General features: G+C 54.5%; 1 protein-coding gene across 3 annotated transcripts in view; it reads right to left on the bottom strand.

Annotated features, from left to right (window-relative positions):
- Positions 1-304: 304 nt before the first annotated feature.
- Positions 305-16,013, bottom strand: part of HDLBP (high density lipoprotein binding protein) — a 75,752-nt gene continuing 60,043 nt past the window's right edge. For all 3 annotated transcript variants that reach the window (XM_070620253.1, XM_070620255.1, XM_070620254.1), the window contains 12 exons: positions 14,156-14,374; positions 11,527-11,748; positions 11,208-11,426; positions 10,163-10,301; positions 7,233-7,387; positions 6,102-6,206; positions 5,594-5,728; positions 4,240-4,383; positions 2,045-2,230; positions 1,303-1,419; positions 965-1,093; positions 305-799 (listed from right to left, as the gene is read on the bottom strand). In XM_070620253.1, coding sequence (XP_070476354.1) covers positions 713-799; positions 965-1,093; positions 1,303-1,419; positions 2,045-2,230; positions 4,240-4,383; positions 5,594-5,728; positions 6,102-6,206; positions 7,233-7,387; positions 10,163-10,301; positions 11,208-11,426; positions 11,527-11,748; positions 14,156-14,374 — 1,857 coding nt within the window. In that variant the 3' untranslated portion in view covers positions 305-712. The remainder of the gene's footprint in view (positions 800-964; positions 1,094-1,302; positions 1,420-2,044; positions 2,231-4,239; positions 4,384-5,593; positions 5,729-6,101; positions 6,207-7,232; positions 7,388-10,162; positions 10,302-11,207; positions 11,427-11,526; positions 11,749-14,155; positions 14,375-16,013) is intronic.

The raw sequence follows: 16,013 nt of genomic DNA on the forward strand, positions 1-16,013 counted from the left end.
CCAGCCTTGGGGCCTTCAGCGCCGAGGGGTGCAGGGCGGACACGCCTGTGGTCAGACCCAAGCGCAGGTGGAGGCGGGCTGTCTGAGAACCCGGTCACCCTCCACCTCGCTGGTCCCCTCTGACTCCGCTGCAGCTCTCCTTTGGGTCCAGGCGGCTCCCAGTGCAAACTGGGTCTTCCTCCCCACCCTGCGGTCTGGCTAAGTGGGCTTTTTGGCAGCTGGAAGAAGGCGGACTGCACTCTACAAGGAGGGTCTGGGTGATAGGCAGGGGGAGAAGGGAGGTGGGAAAGGAAGAGGGCAAACGTTTGGCTTTTATAAAGTCAAGGAAATTTATTTCCTGAGGTCATGACACAGGAAGTAGACTCAGCCACAGCTGTGCAGCTCTCATAGTGGAGGCCAGAGCCTTACTGACATGCTGGGTGGACCAGGAAGCTTATCGTGAAATGTCCCATTACCTCTGTTAGTGTTCACAACAGTGGAGAGCCGTCCCAGGGCAAAGGCATCAGGGAGCAGGTCCTGAGCACGCACTGGGCGCTGGCCAGGCCCGAGACCCAGCCGCACACAGCGCCGGGCGGGCCGGCTTCACTGCGAGACCTCGGGGAGGGGGAGCGTCAACAATTTACGGAGGGGCCAGCCGCTGGGTCAGATTGAGACAAACCGTTGTGTGGTGGGTTTGGGTCAGCAGGCTGGAGAGGTTTCTCCTTTTTGATCATTATCGTTTGGGGCCCCAAGGGAGGGTCTTGGGGGCCACCTGAGCCCCAAAGCTGGGAAATTCCTCAGAGCTGCTCATATCAGGAGCCTGTGTGGGAGAGAGGGCACAACTTTATTAGGAAAGGGCGTCGTGCTTAAGCAACTTCCAAAAGGGTCACCACCCTTGGACACTGGACCCGCCCGTGGCGAGGAGCGACTGTGACCGTGCTCCCACCTCCCAGGGCACATGGAGGGCGGGAGGATGCCGTCTGACCTTCTCGCTGCTGTTGGCGGTCCACGGAGCGTCCCGCACCACAAAGCCCTTGGATGGCGCCTTGGACTCCTCATGGGCTGGGGGCTTCATGTACACCTGCAGCGCCTCGCTGTCCACCACGTCAGCCAGCTGTGGGCACACGTGCGGGGTCGGTCTGCAGCGGATGGCACGATATGCACCCACTGTGCCCGCCCTTGTCTCAGACATTGGGGCTCACTCAGGGGCCATCCTGCACCTGGAATGCCTCCAAAAGTGCACGCAGACTGCCTCACTGTCACCCCAAGCCAGGCAGACCCAGGGGCCCCCAGGCACAGGCCTGCTGCCCACCCAGCACTCACGTATTCCTCCTCCAGGTTGAGGATGTGGTCGATGGCTTCCTCCACGTTCTCTGGGAGCCCCGTCACGGTGACGCAGTTGGGGTCTGGGGCTCCGCTCTGTGGGAAGCGAATGTCCACCTGGAAGGAGTACACACAGCAGCTGAGGTGACTGAGTGCCCCATCCGGGCGTTTTGGACCACAGAGTCACTGTTGTGTATGGCGGGGAACAGTCCATTTCTAGGGAAGTGTTCCCCTCTGAGTCAATAAAAATGTAAAACTCTGGGTTCATGGTTGGTCCCGCCTCCTCCAGACACGGAAGCCCAGTGCACTGCGAGAGCACCTTGTCTTCAGCAGGCGAAGCAGGATGGGCGGACTCACCCTGCATTTCAAAGCCGTGCAAGCCTCGACAGATGCAAAACCCATGGAGGAACCTACCTGAGGTGACCCCGAGCGGCCCACCTCGGGGGGCCACCTTCTGTAGGCTGGCACAAGGTGCTGACCCACAGAGTCAACTACACACAGCTGTGACCTCTCTCGATCTCACCACCTTAGGGACAAGCACCCGAGCCTTGGATGTCTCCTCTTCTGACACCAAGTGTGGTCAGCAGCCAAAGCAGGAAAACTTGAGGCCCCAGGTGGTCCCTGGTGCCCCCTCAACTGGCCCACGTGGAAGTGCCCGGGAGGTGCGGGAAGCACGCCCCCAGCTCACTCACTGTGCTCCCAAGACTCCACACACAGCGTTGTGGTCGGGTCAGGCACTCACCTTGAATTCGTCCATGACCTTACGGATGGCTTTGCCACGGGCACCAATGATGCGGGCGTGCACACGGTGGTCCAGAGGCACGTCCTCAGAAACCATCTGTTCAAGCTCACCCACGATTTTCAGGATTGCGTCCCGGGCTGCTTCTGTATTCTTTTCGTACCCTGTGATGGTAATTTGGTCCTGGGGCTAACAAAGGAAAATCCAGTCAGAAGAGGGGATGCCCCCAGGGATTGCTGACCCCAAGTGACAAGGGGCGGCACAGGTGCTCTGGGGGCCTGGCTGAAGGGCTGAGTGAGGTCGGCCTCACCTTAAGGAGAAAGACACCCTCGTAGAAGAGAAAGAAGGTGGAAAAGAATGTCAGGCGCTGATCTCCCACCACAGGTTAACAGTGTCCACTGAGCTCCTGCACCTCCCAAATCCACCAGACAGTCACGGACAGGAAGAGAAAGGGCACCTGCCCACAAAGACGAGGAAACGCCGGCAGGTGAGGACGCAGGGAAGGTCCCCTCGGGCCCCGTATCTGGAGGAGTCTCCACTGGAGACAGACGGACATGAAGAGAAGGTGCCGGACGCTGTGGCCGGCACTCCACACCCACAGGGCGCCCAGCCCAGGGCCCGGCTTTACCAGACAGACAGACAGGCAACAGCCCCAGACTCGTCAAGAGTGAGCAGAGTAGACTGACAGCTCAGGCACAGAGAAGAAAGCACAAAAACAAAGTAACAGGCATAAACCACACCCTTCAGGATGGGAGAAAACATCACTCCCACAAAAGAACAGAACACAGTGTAAAAGGACCAGAGAAGGAGAACACACGCCTGGAAACGGAACAGGAGAGGAGAGCTCAGAGACCTACCCCGGGACAGAGGCAAGGGAAACCCGAGGAGAGGAGAGGAGAGGAGAGGAGAGGAGAGGAGAGAAGAGCAGAGAAGAGCAGAGCAGAGCAGAGCAGAGCAGAGCCTCCTGCGCCTCCTGCCTCAAGGAAGCAAACGCAAACAGTGGGAGGCGGCGGGGCGCCCCCCGGAATCCACCCAGCAGAGCCCAGAAACCTCCACCCGCCAGCTGGTGAGTGCGTCGTCACGTGCAGCCACAGGCACAGAACAGACTTTGCAAACAGACGCACAATTCTCGCAGGAAAAAGCTGCATGTGAACAAAACATGGCCGCTTCACCCTCCTTGGGGCTCATGGAATGTTAAGTGAAATAGTCTAAAAACACCAAATAATGACTTTTAAAAACTGATAATTATGTGGGAAAGCTGAGAGAAATAAAAAGTAGTGAAGGTGAGGGGTTGAAGACAGCCAAGTTCTCAAGCTCAAGAAAATTAAAGATTTAAGTTAAAAATAAAAAAGAGCAGCAGTATAAGCAGACTCTTTGGAAACAGAGGACTAGATACAAGAAAAGTCACTGCAAAGAATGCGCGTGGAGAGGCATCAGGACCAGGGCGAGGACGGGAAGCAGGGACCGCGGGTCAGCCCTGTAGGTCGGCCTGGCTTTCTGAAGTCAAAGGCTGGGGAGGGAGAAGGTTCAGCAGGCAGGTGGCCCGTAGCTGTGTGACACAGGGCTCACATGGACACGGGGCTGGAAGGGGTGGGAAGGCCAGAGTCTGCAGAGGCTTGTTTGGATTTGCTGGCTGGAAGGTTCCAGTGAGCCGTTTCTGGGCACGCTGCTGTGCATCAAAGACTGCAGGAGACCAGGCTCTCGCCATGGAGAGCAGCACAACCCTAGTGAAGCCTGGGCAACCTGCTAGGGGCCGAGCCCGAGGGGCAGGGAGGGCCTGGGCGGCAGGAGCGAGAGATGGGCTGGGGGAGCGCCCGGTGTGGGGCCTGACTCCCGCCGTTCACTGGGTGCAGCAGGCTGCAGGGCGCTCCTTTGCAGGGGTCCCCCTGTGGGCACAACTGTGTGAGAAAGACCCAGCCAGAGCCCCAGCTCACTGCCAGGAGTGACCTGATGGGCACAGGGAAAACGCCCATGTGCCAGGGAAACCATGCCCAGCAGGCTCGGGCCTAGGTGGGGCCCAAACCCCAACACAAACCAGATCCTCAGAGACCTGCCACTCTGAACTTCGCCCTCATCTCCCAGCTGGGCACAATCTAAGTTTGCCTGGTCATGGTCTCAGGTCAGGACAAAGGTCAACACAAGTCCCCCTGCCCCCACAGTGCTTTAGCCGTGGTGTCTGCCCCAAGTGTCGTCCTTACCTGGTTCCCATCGTCCTTATCAGGAAACTGGATGTTCACATCATGCTCCAAGCGGATTTGGGTAATCACTGCCCCTTTTCTCCCAATAATTTTGGGATGGTATTTGGGATCTACAGTGACGCTCAGCTTAAAACTCCTTAAAGCCTACAGATGAAACAAGTGAGGATGAGGCAAAGAGTAGACCACTTCAGTTTTGACCTTCACCCTTGCATGCATCCACGCAGCCCCATTCCATCCGGGACCTGGAAGCTATCCGTTGTGACCTCAGCAATACAAGCAACACACAGCTTTTTCATCAGCCTCTGTGCCACCTTCCATCAGCTAGTAATGAGAACTAGCAGCCTTGACCACTCCATGACTAAGGTAATCCTTCAGAAAAGGACCTGAAAGGCCTGGCTGGTAACTGAGGAGAAGCTGATGCTTGTAACCAACAGGGCTGGCACAGGACAGAAGGAGCTCTTGGCTCTACAGTCCTAATTCGTGCAACTGGTTTAATGAAAAGAATAAAAACATTCTGAGTCTTCCAAGTTGAGGTAAAGAGGCAGGCCAAAAATAAGAGTTTTCAAAGAAATTTGCTAAGGGAAAGATATACAGCTCCAGACATCTATGGCCAGAGGCTGAGGCTATGACTGGGTCTGAGGACAGACCCCAAAGCTGGTGCCGGGGCTGAGACAATGGGGGCCACACTCAAGAGTGCATGAGGCTTGCAAGCTCCACTCCATCACAGACTCCAGAAAGTCACGGCCCTCAGGGAGAAGTCCACCACCCCCGTGCAGTCCATGACGGTGCTTCAAGTTTCCACAACACCCGCCTGGCTGCGCGTCACTCACGAGCCCTTCAGAGGAGACACCAGCTCTACAGACAGGCGAGGTGGGTCCCCACCCTTACTCAGTAGCAGGGCAGCTACAGAGTGAGGAAGGCAGCGGGGCCCGCTGACACCCACCCCAGACCGCACAGCACATGCTTGGGGGGTTCTTCCAGCAACAGCTCCCAGGCGCCCCCAACTTTACCTTTCCTGTAAGGTCGAAGACATCACAACATGTCTTCAGACTTACTTTTAAAAGAAATAGCTAATTAACATGGAAGCCCAACTTTGTCGCTGTTACGTTAACAAGAGGAAAGGCTCCTTCCTCAACACGGCTTCTGATGAAAGGCCCCCCCACAGTGAGCCCTCCGGGTCTGAGTGCATGCGGGGACAGCCCGAGTGCACCTCCAGCCGCCTGACTTAACGGGGTGCAGTGTGGTCGGGGGGCTGCATCTCTCAGAAACGCCCTGGCGATTCCCAAGTGTGACCAAGGCTGAGAACCATGGATCTGGAGGAAGCTTCCACATCCACAGCCCGCGTGGCACGCACCCGGTCCTCCTGTTCCGCCTGCAGCTCCTTCACACGCTCCAGTAGCCCAGCCTTGGCCCGGTCCAAATTGGCAGCGAGGCCCGTGATGGCGATGATGTCAGACTGCAGTTCAGGTGCTGGCACGTGTATGTTTACCTACATGGAGACAGGAACAGGCCCAGCGCACATGGGGTCCCACAGGACAGAAATGTGTCATTCTAGCCCCCAACGGTGAGTGTGGAAGCTGTGATCAGCTGCCTGTGTCACAAGTGGCCAGGGACACAACTGCAGCCTCCAGACAAGGAGGGAGGGAAGCAGGAAGCCCACCCCGTAAGGGGAGGAGAGCCGCTGTTCCATGAGAGGAGCAGGAGGCACCTCCACGGAGGGCCAGGGGCTGGGCCCAGAACCTCACCCACCCAGAGGGGTCGAGGCAGCACAGAGCTGACAAGGGGCTGGATGCCCCACAACACTGGTGGAAGACCCCACACCCCACACCGTCTCCAGGAAAGAACCTGCAAAACCGCATTACCTCAAACTCGTCCATCATCTTGCGGATCCCACTTCCCCTCTGCCCGATGATGTACCGGTGAAGGTCAAAGGGCACCTCCACTTCAATGGTGACGGGAACCAGCGCCTGCAGGTAAGACAGTGGAGGTTAGGCCTGAGAGCAGGGATCAGAGTGATCCTCTGGGCTCAGCGATATGTTTTCATGGAGCACAGGGGAAAAGCCCTATGAGAACTACGGTGTGCTTTCTGGAACACGTCATACTGCTCCACCTGGACTGAGAATGCCACCTAGACCTTCAATTCAATAGGAAAACAAGGGGAAAAGACATGGAATCCGGTTTTTAGGTTAATGCCAAGACAGCAAACTCAGACCCTTACCCCAAGCCCATGCTCCTAAACGCAGCAGGGCCCTGGCAGAAGCAAAACAAATCCAGGAAAAACAGGGCGACTGGAGGCCCAGGGAGGAGAGGCGGGGCTCAGACGCAGAGGCCCCCTGACTTGCGGCCTTGCTCAGGTCAGGGATGGGCTGCGGCTCAAGCCCACGGGGCTTGCAGGGACGACAACAACTCGACACGGGCACTGCCCGGGCCACGGCTCATCTGCTGTCTCCACGGCAGCCCCGGACGGCCTCCCCTGGCATTTACCATCACTTGACACGTGACCTATTTCTGTCTCTTGATCCCTGCACTGCGACACAAATGCTATTTTGCACGCTGTGGTAGTGCAGCGCTGAGAACGCTGCTGAACGTGTAGGTAGTGCTCACTAAGTCCTCATTATGCAAATGACTCATCCTTACAAGCCTGAGATAGGCCTGGTTACTCCCTGTCACAGAGGGGAAACTGAGGCTGGACATCACGTTCGCCCTGCTGCTAATGAGACCTGCCAGCTCCGTGCTCATCCACAGCCCCAAGCCTCCAGGCCTCTAGGCTGGCTCCATGCAGCTGCCAGATCCTGGCAAAGGTAGAGGCTGGTGGTGGGGGCATGCGCTGTGCCTCAGCCCAGCCCGGCCGCAGTGCAAGCCGAGGTGCTCAGGGTTTAGGACTAAGTGTCCAGACCACCCACCCACCACCGTGGGCAGCCTCCCTTCAGGCCATGCCTCTCCCGCCATGGGGCCTGCTGAGGACCCCTGGGGGAGGGGGGGCGTACACGCACCTCGAGGGCTTCCTTGGCAGCCTCACATTTTTCCTTTCGGCCAGAGATGGTGATGATGTCGCACCTCCTGGGAGAGCCAGGGTCGGCCTCTTTAGCATCCCTCCCCTCCCCAGCGTCGTCACCGTTCTCCTGGACAGCCGGCTCCACACTATGAACTAGGGGGAAAAAAGGGCAGTAGGCAACCACAGACCTTCTGCACAGGCAGGCTTGTCTCCACTCAGAATTCCATCATTTGTCAAGCACCTACATATGGCAGGGAAAGGAGGAAAGACCCCAACCGACCTCAGGAAGACAGGGCCTGGGCTGGGAGAGCAGAGGAGACAACATCCACACAGCAAGCCTCATATAAGCCGAGGTCCAGGCAGGCACCAAGGCTGTACAGTGAGGCCGCGAGCTCCACGCCTCACTTTCTCGCCTTTAAAATGAAGTCAGGGGCCAGCCCCGTGGCCGGGTGGTTAAGTTCCTGTGCTCCGCTTCGGTGGCCCAGGGTTTTGCCAGTTCGAATCCTGGGCGTGGACATGGCACTGCTCGTCAAGCCATGCTGAGGTGGTGTCCCACATGCCACAACTAGAAGGACCCACAACTAAAAAATACACAACTATGTACCAGGGGGCTTTGTGAGAAAAAGGAAAAAAATTTTTTAAAATCTTAAAAAAAAAAAAAAAAGCCAACCCTCCTGGAGGCAGCAGCGAGATGCACGAGCTGAGTCGCGCGAGCCCAGAGAGGAGGAGCAGAACCTGGCCCACTCTGTTCAGGGGCAGGGGAGCAAGCACAGACGGTGACCACAGCCTGGGGGAGCCGGCGCCGGACAAGGCGGCAGCGAAGGGCTTCAGAGGGCAGTTTAGGAGGGAGGGGGCGAGCCTGCACCTGCTTCTTAAGCCAGGAAGAAAGCTCGCTCCAAGAATGAAGGGACATGAAACAGGACACAGAAGCAACTGGTGGGGCTCCTGTGGGCCACACGGGGGACCACGTGCGCAGCAAAACAAGATTCCTGGAGCAAGACAGAATCCAGGAGTGCACACGATATACACAAACAAGCAAACAGAATAAGTCACAGACACCACTGCCTCGGGCCATCGTGATCCTGGACTGAACCAGGGGAAGAGGCGGGCTCTGCAGGACGCTTTTAAAACCACCCCTGACGGCCTAGTGGCTAAAGTCCAGCGTGCTCCGCTCTGGCAACCTGGGTTTGGCTGCCGGGCATGGAACCACCCCACCTGTCTGTCCACTGCCATGCTGTGGTGGCAGCTCACATACAAGAACTAGAAAGGCTTAAAGTAGAATATAGAACCATGTCCTGGGGCTTTGGGGGAGGACGGAGATTGGCAACAGATGTTAGGGTGAAACTTTCCCAGCAAAAAAACAAAAACAACACCCCGGCAAAACTTGAATATTGACCAGGAACTTGAGAACAGTATCACACACTGTTAGATCTTCTGAGTGTGATGACTGTGCCACGGTTATCTCAAATGACAGAAGAGAATGTCCTTACTCTTAGGAAACAGCCACTATGGATAAGGGATAGGTCTGAAAATTACTCAAATGATTCAGAAAAATAAGTGCACATATGTGCACGTGTGCGTGTGTGTAAAAGGGGGCTGGATGAGAGAAACTGGTGAGTCTGGATAATGAGTACACAGGGATGTCTCTATACTAGCCTGCACAATTTTTTTTTAGCGTGAAGTTATGTCAAAATTAAAAAATAAATATTCGAGTGTGAAACAAATGTGACACAATATGATTTCACTAGCTTTCTACTGAAAAGAGGCTGTATCCTGAGGAAAACAGGCACTCTGGCAGCCACGGCAGGCTCCGCAGAGACCAGAGCGACCCACAGCAGACGTGTCAACAGCGAGGAGAACGCACTGTCTCCATGCCTAGGAGACAGTGTTTACCAAGCGAGGCTGAGACACCAACCAGCTCCTGCTCATACCAAGCCCTCATCCTGCAGGTCACCTCTGAGACCACCATCCACCCCACCCGACACCTGGGGCAGAAACAGAACCAGGTGACAAGCAGGACGTTCCGAGCTGAAGGGCCATTCCAGAAGGGTGGCCAGGTACAGGAATGGCGCCCTCCAGCAGGTCAGTGGCTGCTTCACCTGCTGTAGCAGACGTGCCTCACAAGGGACATGGTGTGACAGGAGGCGCAGAGAGGAGACGAGAGGCGGAGGGAGGGGCGGAGGGAGGCAGGGAGCGAGGCGGCTGCTGTGAACAGAGCAGACACGGCCTCATCACGCATGGCACTCAGAGGACTGTGAGAAGCAGGGGAACTAACTCGAGGGCTGCCCCAGCACAAGAGGCTGCAGGTGGGGCCAGACCAGTGGCACAGTGGTTAAGTGCGCATGTTCCCCTCTGGCAGCCCGGGGTTCGATGGTTCAGATCCCGGGTGCAGACACGGCACCGCGTGGCAAGCCATGCTGTGGTAGGCGTCCCACATATAAAGCAGAGGAAGATAGGCACGGATGTTAGCTCAGGGCCAGTTGTCCTCAGGGGAAAAAAAAAAAAAGAAAAAGAAAAGAAGAGGAGGATTGGCAGATGTTAGCTCAGGGCTAATCTTACACACACACACACACACACACACACACACACACACACACACACACACACACACACACACACACACTCTCTCTGCAGGTGCTCTGCTCTCCTCTGACCTCATCACTAGCTGCAAGCCTCTAGGACATGTGAAGGGCAGCTCATCACCCTGAAGCAACTGACACAGCCTCCCTGAGACCAGGGAGTGACCCTGAACTTCTGGAAGCCCCAGGATGCCTGACTGGTTCCAGCAGCGCACCACACTGGAGCAGTGGGCAGGAAGGAGCTCCACCAGGACGTGTGACAGCCACCTGCCACCGCCTCTCCCCAGGTCAGAGCCATTCACACACCTCCTGCTTCCCGCTCAGCACAGATCTCACCATGGGGACCCACCTGGGTTCTCCTCTCTGTCTGGGAATTTAATTTGAACGTTATAGTCCCGAGTAATCTGCTGGATCCTGGAACCTTTGGGGCCCATGACAGAGCGGTGAAATTTCTGGGGTATGGCACATTCAATGGTCACCTGGGCTTCCTAGGGGGAAGGAAGACAAGAAGGAAAACAAAAAAGGCAAAGGTTAACCACTTAGGGTCAATTCATGTCCACTCATCTTTCTTTCCATCCTCTACAGCCAATTCCAAGCCCAGAGATGTCCCTTTTCCACAGTGGATCCAGAGCTCGAGGTAGGATGGGGTAGACGAGGAGGGACACGGGTAGGCCCAAAGGGGCAGCCTCTTTTTGAAACGCGTCCCCAGAAGATTATGGAAGCATCGAAGACTTATCCACACACAACTGCACCGCCGCCTGCTCTCACCCCCCAGAACGTGAACATAATGTGCTCTTTCTCGACACACGAAGGAGGGGCCCTCTTTCCCACCACACAGCAGGCAGCACCATCAGGTGCCGTCCCTGAAGGGTGGCCACATTAGCCAGGTGACATGCGGATGCCGTGGCTGTGCCTCCACAAAGAGGCAGCGGGCTTGATTATCAGAGAAGTTGTTCCAAGGCCACGTCAGGGAGCTCCAGGAGGGGACGTGGAGGAGGCAAGCGCTAAAGTCTGGGTTAGAAAACCCAGCACGTGGCAAGCCCACGTGACGTCTCCACAGAGTCACTTGGACACTCTGCTCGTCAATCTATTTTCCGCCCTTTGGAGAAGAGAAGAGAAAGCAGCTTGATCCTCATTTAGATGAAAAAAATTTCAAACAATTTTTTCAAAAAGCTGCTGCTCAAAGGCAGCATTCTCACCAACTGTCAGGAAGGAGGCCAACAGCTGAGACGGAGACTGAGAACCAGACAGCCCCTCTCTAACCTGGTGGGAGTCCTTCACGGGGCTGCCACGGCCTGGCCGGCCTGCCTGCGGGATGTGGAGGGAACACCACCCACCCCCTTTGCTCAGGTGACTGTACGGCTGAGAAGCCTGCTGAGCCCCCAGGCGCCTACCAGGTCCTCGATGATCTCCTGAATGCGCTTCTTGGCCGCCTCCACGCAGTCCTTGGCACCCTTGAGGGTGACTTTGTCACTCTGAGTGCCAGAGCGTGGGAAGCTAACCATCACCCCACCATACTCTTCAGCAATCTCCCGCAAGACCTGGCCTCTCCGGATGACGAAATGACGGTGGTGCTTGGGGTCCACCAGCATGCTGTCTTCAACCACGTTATCCTGCGGCAGTGAGAGAAGGGAAGTAAACAACCTCTCACCCACACCGAGGAGAACCGAGGGCCAGGTCCACGCTGCACTGGGCCAGAGCAGGCGGCCTTACCAGGTTCTGGATCAGGGCCTCCAGCTCCTTCTGGGCCTCCCTGACGGCGTCTTCCTTCCCTATGATGGTGATCAGCTCCTGATCCTTGTCCTCGGCCGCTGGGAATATGATGCGGGCTCCTGTGTTGTCACGCACCTTGCGAATTTTGCCGCCCCCTTTGCCAATGAGGAACTTGTGGTATTCTGGCTTGGCGCGAATGTCAACGGTGAAACTCTTGGTTTGCTGTAGAAAGCAACCCCACATACACTGGCCTGATGCCACCTGCCTGGCTCCTGGAGCAGGCAGGTAAGAGGGCCTAGAGGACAACAGTGTGGGCCGTAATTCTCCTCACCTTGTCACCAGCATCTCCCCAAATGCAGCTAACCAAGCCCCACTACAACCAACGGATGGAGACCCAGAGACATCCTTTTTTTCCCTCCACTGTGATCAGAAGCCGAGATGGTTAAGAGCACTCAGAGCTCTAGTCCTGCCACCTACCAGCATTGACTGAACCCCTGCAGGCCACCCTCCCTCTGCAAAGGGGACGTAGTCAAGTGTGGCTGCGGAACGCTGGCGGGGGGAGTGGGGTGCACACAGCAGGAAGCCCACCCACACCCAGGGACCCCCGGCACTGCTGGCCCCTCTCCCAGGCGTGGGCCGTCCCACACCTCCCATTACACGCAGAGTGCTTCCGGTCCAGTCCTTCCTCCACTAACGCTACAGACGGGCCCACGCACAGCCAGCAACACCCCATCTCGAGCTCAGAGACTCCCAAGGCCCTCGTCTGACACTGAGAAACCAGGGCCCAGCAAAGGCCCTGACATGGTGACCTCGCTGATGCCAGCTCCTCAGGCAGAGTCATCTGGAGAGCACATGGGGACACACTCTTCCAGGCTGACTCAGACACACACAACGCACTCTCTCTCTCCTTCCTCCTGTCCTGAAACCTGGCCCACCAGGATGAGGAAACACAAAGGAAAACTAAAGAAGGGCTGCCAGCACGCTGAACAGCAGACAACAGAATGCTATCTTGTAAGCGCTGGTTTTATGAAACACCACCAAGGGGATCTTCTGCTCTTCAGACACAGACATTTGCAAACAGCAGCATTATAAAAAAGCTAACAGGTTAGGAGCCCAACCCAGCAACTTGGTAAAAAATAAAATATCAAAACCAAACGGGGGATGGGGGGCAGCCCGTGGCCGAGGGTTAAGTCCGGCACACTCCGCTTCGGCAGCCCAGGCTCTGTTCCTGGGTGTGGACCTACACCACTCCTCTGTCAGTGGCCATACTGCGCTGGTGACCCACTTACAAAAAGTGGAAGACTGGCAGCAGATATTAGCTCAGGGCGAATCTTTCTCAGCAAAAAGATAAAGAAAAATTAAAAAAACCAAAAAAATTAACATACATACTAAAAAATGAAAAGCCACGTGATCATGTCAATAAATGCAGTAAAAGCCTCTGACAAAATCTAACACCCACTCCCGATAAAAACTCGACAGAAACTCAGAACAGAAAGGAACTTCCTCAACCTGATAAAGAGCCTCTGCGAGAGACCTACAGCTCACCTCACACTCAGCAGTGAAGGACTGAGTCCTGTCCCCAGAGTTCACCACCAAGGCGAGGCTGTCGCTCTCACCACTGCTATTCAACATCGTACTGGAGGCCCAAGCAATGCAGTGAGACACGACACACAGGTGCATGGACCAGAAAGAGAGAAATGCAAGTCTATCCCAGATGATGTGCTTTACATACAAAGCTCACAAGAATCCACAAAAACAGCTACTGGAACTAACAAGTGAGCTTTTAGACCAGATGCATAAAACAAGGCCAATATCAAAAATCAAATATATTTCCACATGCTACAATAACTGGAAGTACCATTTGTAACAGCAATAAAAAACAAAAAAGTTAGATATGAACTGAAGAAAATCTGCACAAGAGCTACATGCTAAGAACTGTAAAACACCAATAAAAAAAATCAAAGACTTAAAAAATTGATGAAACATGGATTGGAAGATTCAAAACTGCTAAGATGTCAATTCTCCCCAGTTTGATCTTCAGAGTCAACATAATCCCACCCAATCAAAATCCAAGCAGGATTTTCTCCCTAGAAATTGACACGCTGGTTCCAAAATGCATACGGAAAGGCCAAGGATGCAAAGCTGAAGGGCTCTCCAGACGGCCCATAGAGCTGGCCTGGCCGTCCTGACCCCGGGCTGCTGCTGAACAAACAGAGCCCAGACACACACCCACAGACGGGTTTTGACGAAGGGGCAAAGGCAAATGCAATGGAGAATTCTGGGGGATGACGGTCAAAACTTTTCTACTGCTGTGGTGGTCGCATGAATGAATGACTGTCAAAATTCAGAACTACACTAAGAAGGGTAGATTTTATTTTATATAAATCACACTTTTAAAAAAGGTAAAAAATAAAAGCCAAATAGCAACAAATATTCCACATTGTATACATGGCATTCGACCTGTAACGGCCTTTTGGCGATGGCGAAATTGGAGACATAAAGGTGTATAAAGCTCTCTCCTGACCTGCCACACAGAAAGGGTATTTGGAGTTACCCACCATGAAAAGAGAGGACATTTTTAGCAAGGAACAGACACAGTGACCCCACCCCCGCCAGGCGTGGTGCTCACCTTCTCCTCAGCCAGGTGCAGCAGCTGTTTCTTGGCCTTCTCCACATCCGAGGAAGGACCCCTGATGACAACTGTGTCACTTCCTGAGCCTTCCACAGGGAAGTGAATGTGGACGCCACCGCACTCCTCCATGATGGAGCGGATCAGGCGGCCCTTCGTGCCGATGAGAGAGTTATGCAGCTTGGCAGGGATTGAAACCTCCACCTCGGCTATGTTGGCCTGAAATCACACAGCACAAGGGAGCCACGGTTTTTCTTTCTTTCTTTTTTTTTTTGAGGAAGATTAGCCCTGAGGTAATATCCGCCGCCAATCTTCCTCTTTTTGCTGAGGAAGACGGCCCTGAGCTGACATCTGTGCCCACCTTCCTCCACTTTATATGTGGGACGCCTGCCACAGTGTGGCTTGCTAAGCAGTGCAGAGGTCCGCACCTGGGATCCAAATTGTGAACCTGGGGCTGCTGAAGTGGAGCACACGAACTTAACCGCTGCGTCACCATGCTGGCCCACTGGGAGCCATGTTTTTGTGTGGCAAGAAAGGCCACACAAAACTCTTTTTCTGAGGAAAAGAGTTAAGCCACAGTCTGTTGAGGTGTTTAACATAGTAGGCCCACATGGCTGACGAAGAGGGGCCTGGAGTCCTTGAGTATGAGTCTATGTCTATGTGCTGGGAGGGGGGGGCAGTGGCACACACAGAGTAGAAGAAAAGCCACGACATCACACCACAAAACAGTGCTTTGCTTCTCAGTCCTTCTCTGTTAGCAGCAGAGACAGGTCCAAGATGCCTCTGGATCCACCTAAGCCAGGATTTTGCCTCCAGTCCAAACAAAACAACAGTGACTGGATTTACCTTCCACATGAAACAATGGTGTTCAAGACACTGGAGACAAGAAGAAAACAAGGTGAGCCCTATGACTGCCCCCTGGCTGAGGCCCTGCATCAGACACACAGCTGACAGTCGGGGACCAAGGTGCCTAGAGCTGGCAGGCAGAGCCCAGGAAGAGAGTGCAGCATGGAGAGAGAAGCCCTGAGAACTGGAGACCACTCACACGCTGACAGGTGCAGGGAAACACCTAGGCCAGGGAGCAGAACCATCGCAAGCACCAGAGGAAGCAGGACTGCAGCTCACAGTCAGCTGGCCACATGTGGGATGCCTGGTGCAGTACTGAAGGGGTCCCCTCTCAGTAGCAGGAGACCATCGGCCCTAGACGAAGCACTGCTGGGATCCCACCTGACAAACCTTAAAGCCAAGTCCAAAAAGGAGTGAACTACGTTGAAGTAACTCAATGAAGCTCAAAGATATTTATAGGAATGCAAAAATATCCAGCATCTGCCAAAGTAAACTTCATAATGTCTGGCATCCAATAAAAAAATACTGGACATGCAAAGAAATAGGAAAAAACAACCCTTAATGAAGAAAGAATAGAAAATGACCGAGATGTTGCAACAGCAGGCCAAGGACACTAAAATAGGTATTTTCACTCTACTGTGTACAGTCAAAAAGCCAAAGGAAAGGCTGAATGTGTCACGCATAAAAGCAACAGATTCAAACTGAACTTCTAGAGGTGAAAACAATATCCGAAATGAAAAATATACTAGATGGGATTACAGGCAGATTAGACATTGCAGAAAATTAATGAATCTAAACAAGCTAATGGAGAGCAAATACCACTCTGCTTCTTCACCCAAACAAACGGAGCATCAGCGAAGGGTAGGACAACTTCGAGCTGCCTAACACAAAGAGGAGGACAGAAAAATATTAACGACCCGAACTTTTCCAAATTTGATGACAACTCTAAACTCACACACCCAAGAAGCTCAATGAACACCAAGCAAAGAAACATGATGAAAAATACACCAAG

Source organism: Equus przewalskii, chromosome 5 (assembly GCF_037783145.1).
Source record: "Equus przewalskii isolate Varuska chromosome 5, EquPr2, whole genome shotgun sequence".
Lineage (NCBI taxonomy): Eukaryota > Metazoa > Chordata > Mammalia > Perissodactyla > Equidae > Equus > Equus przewalskii.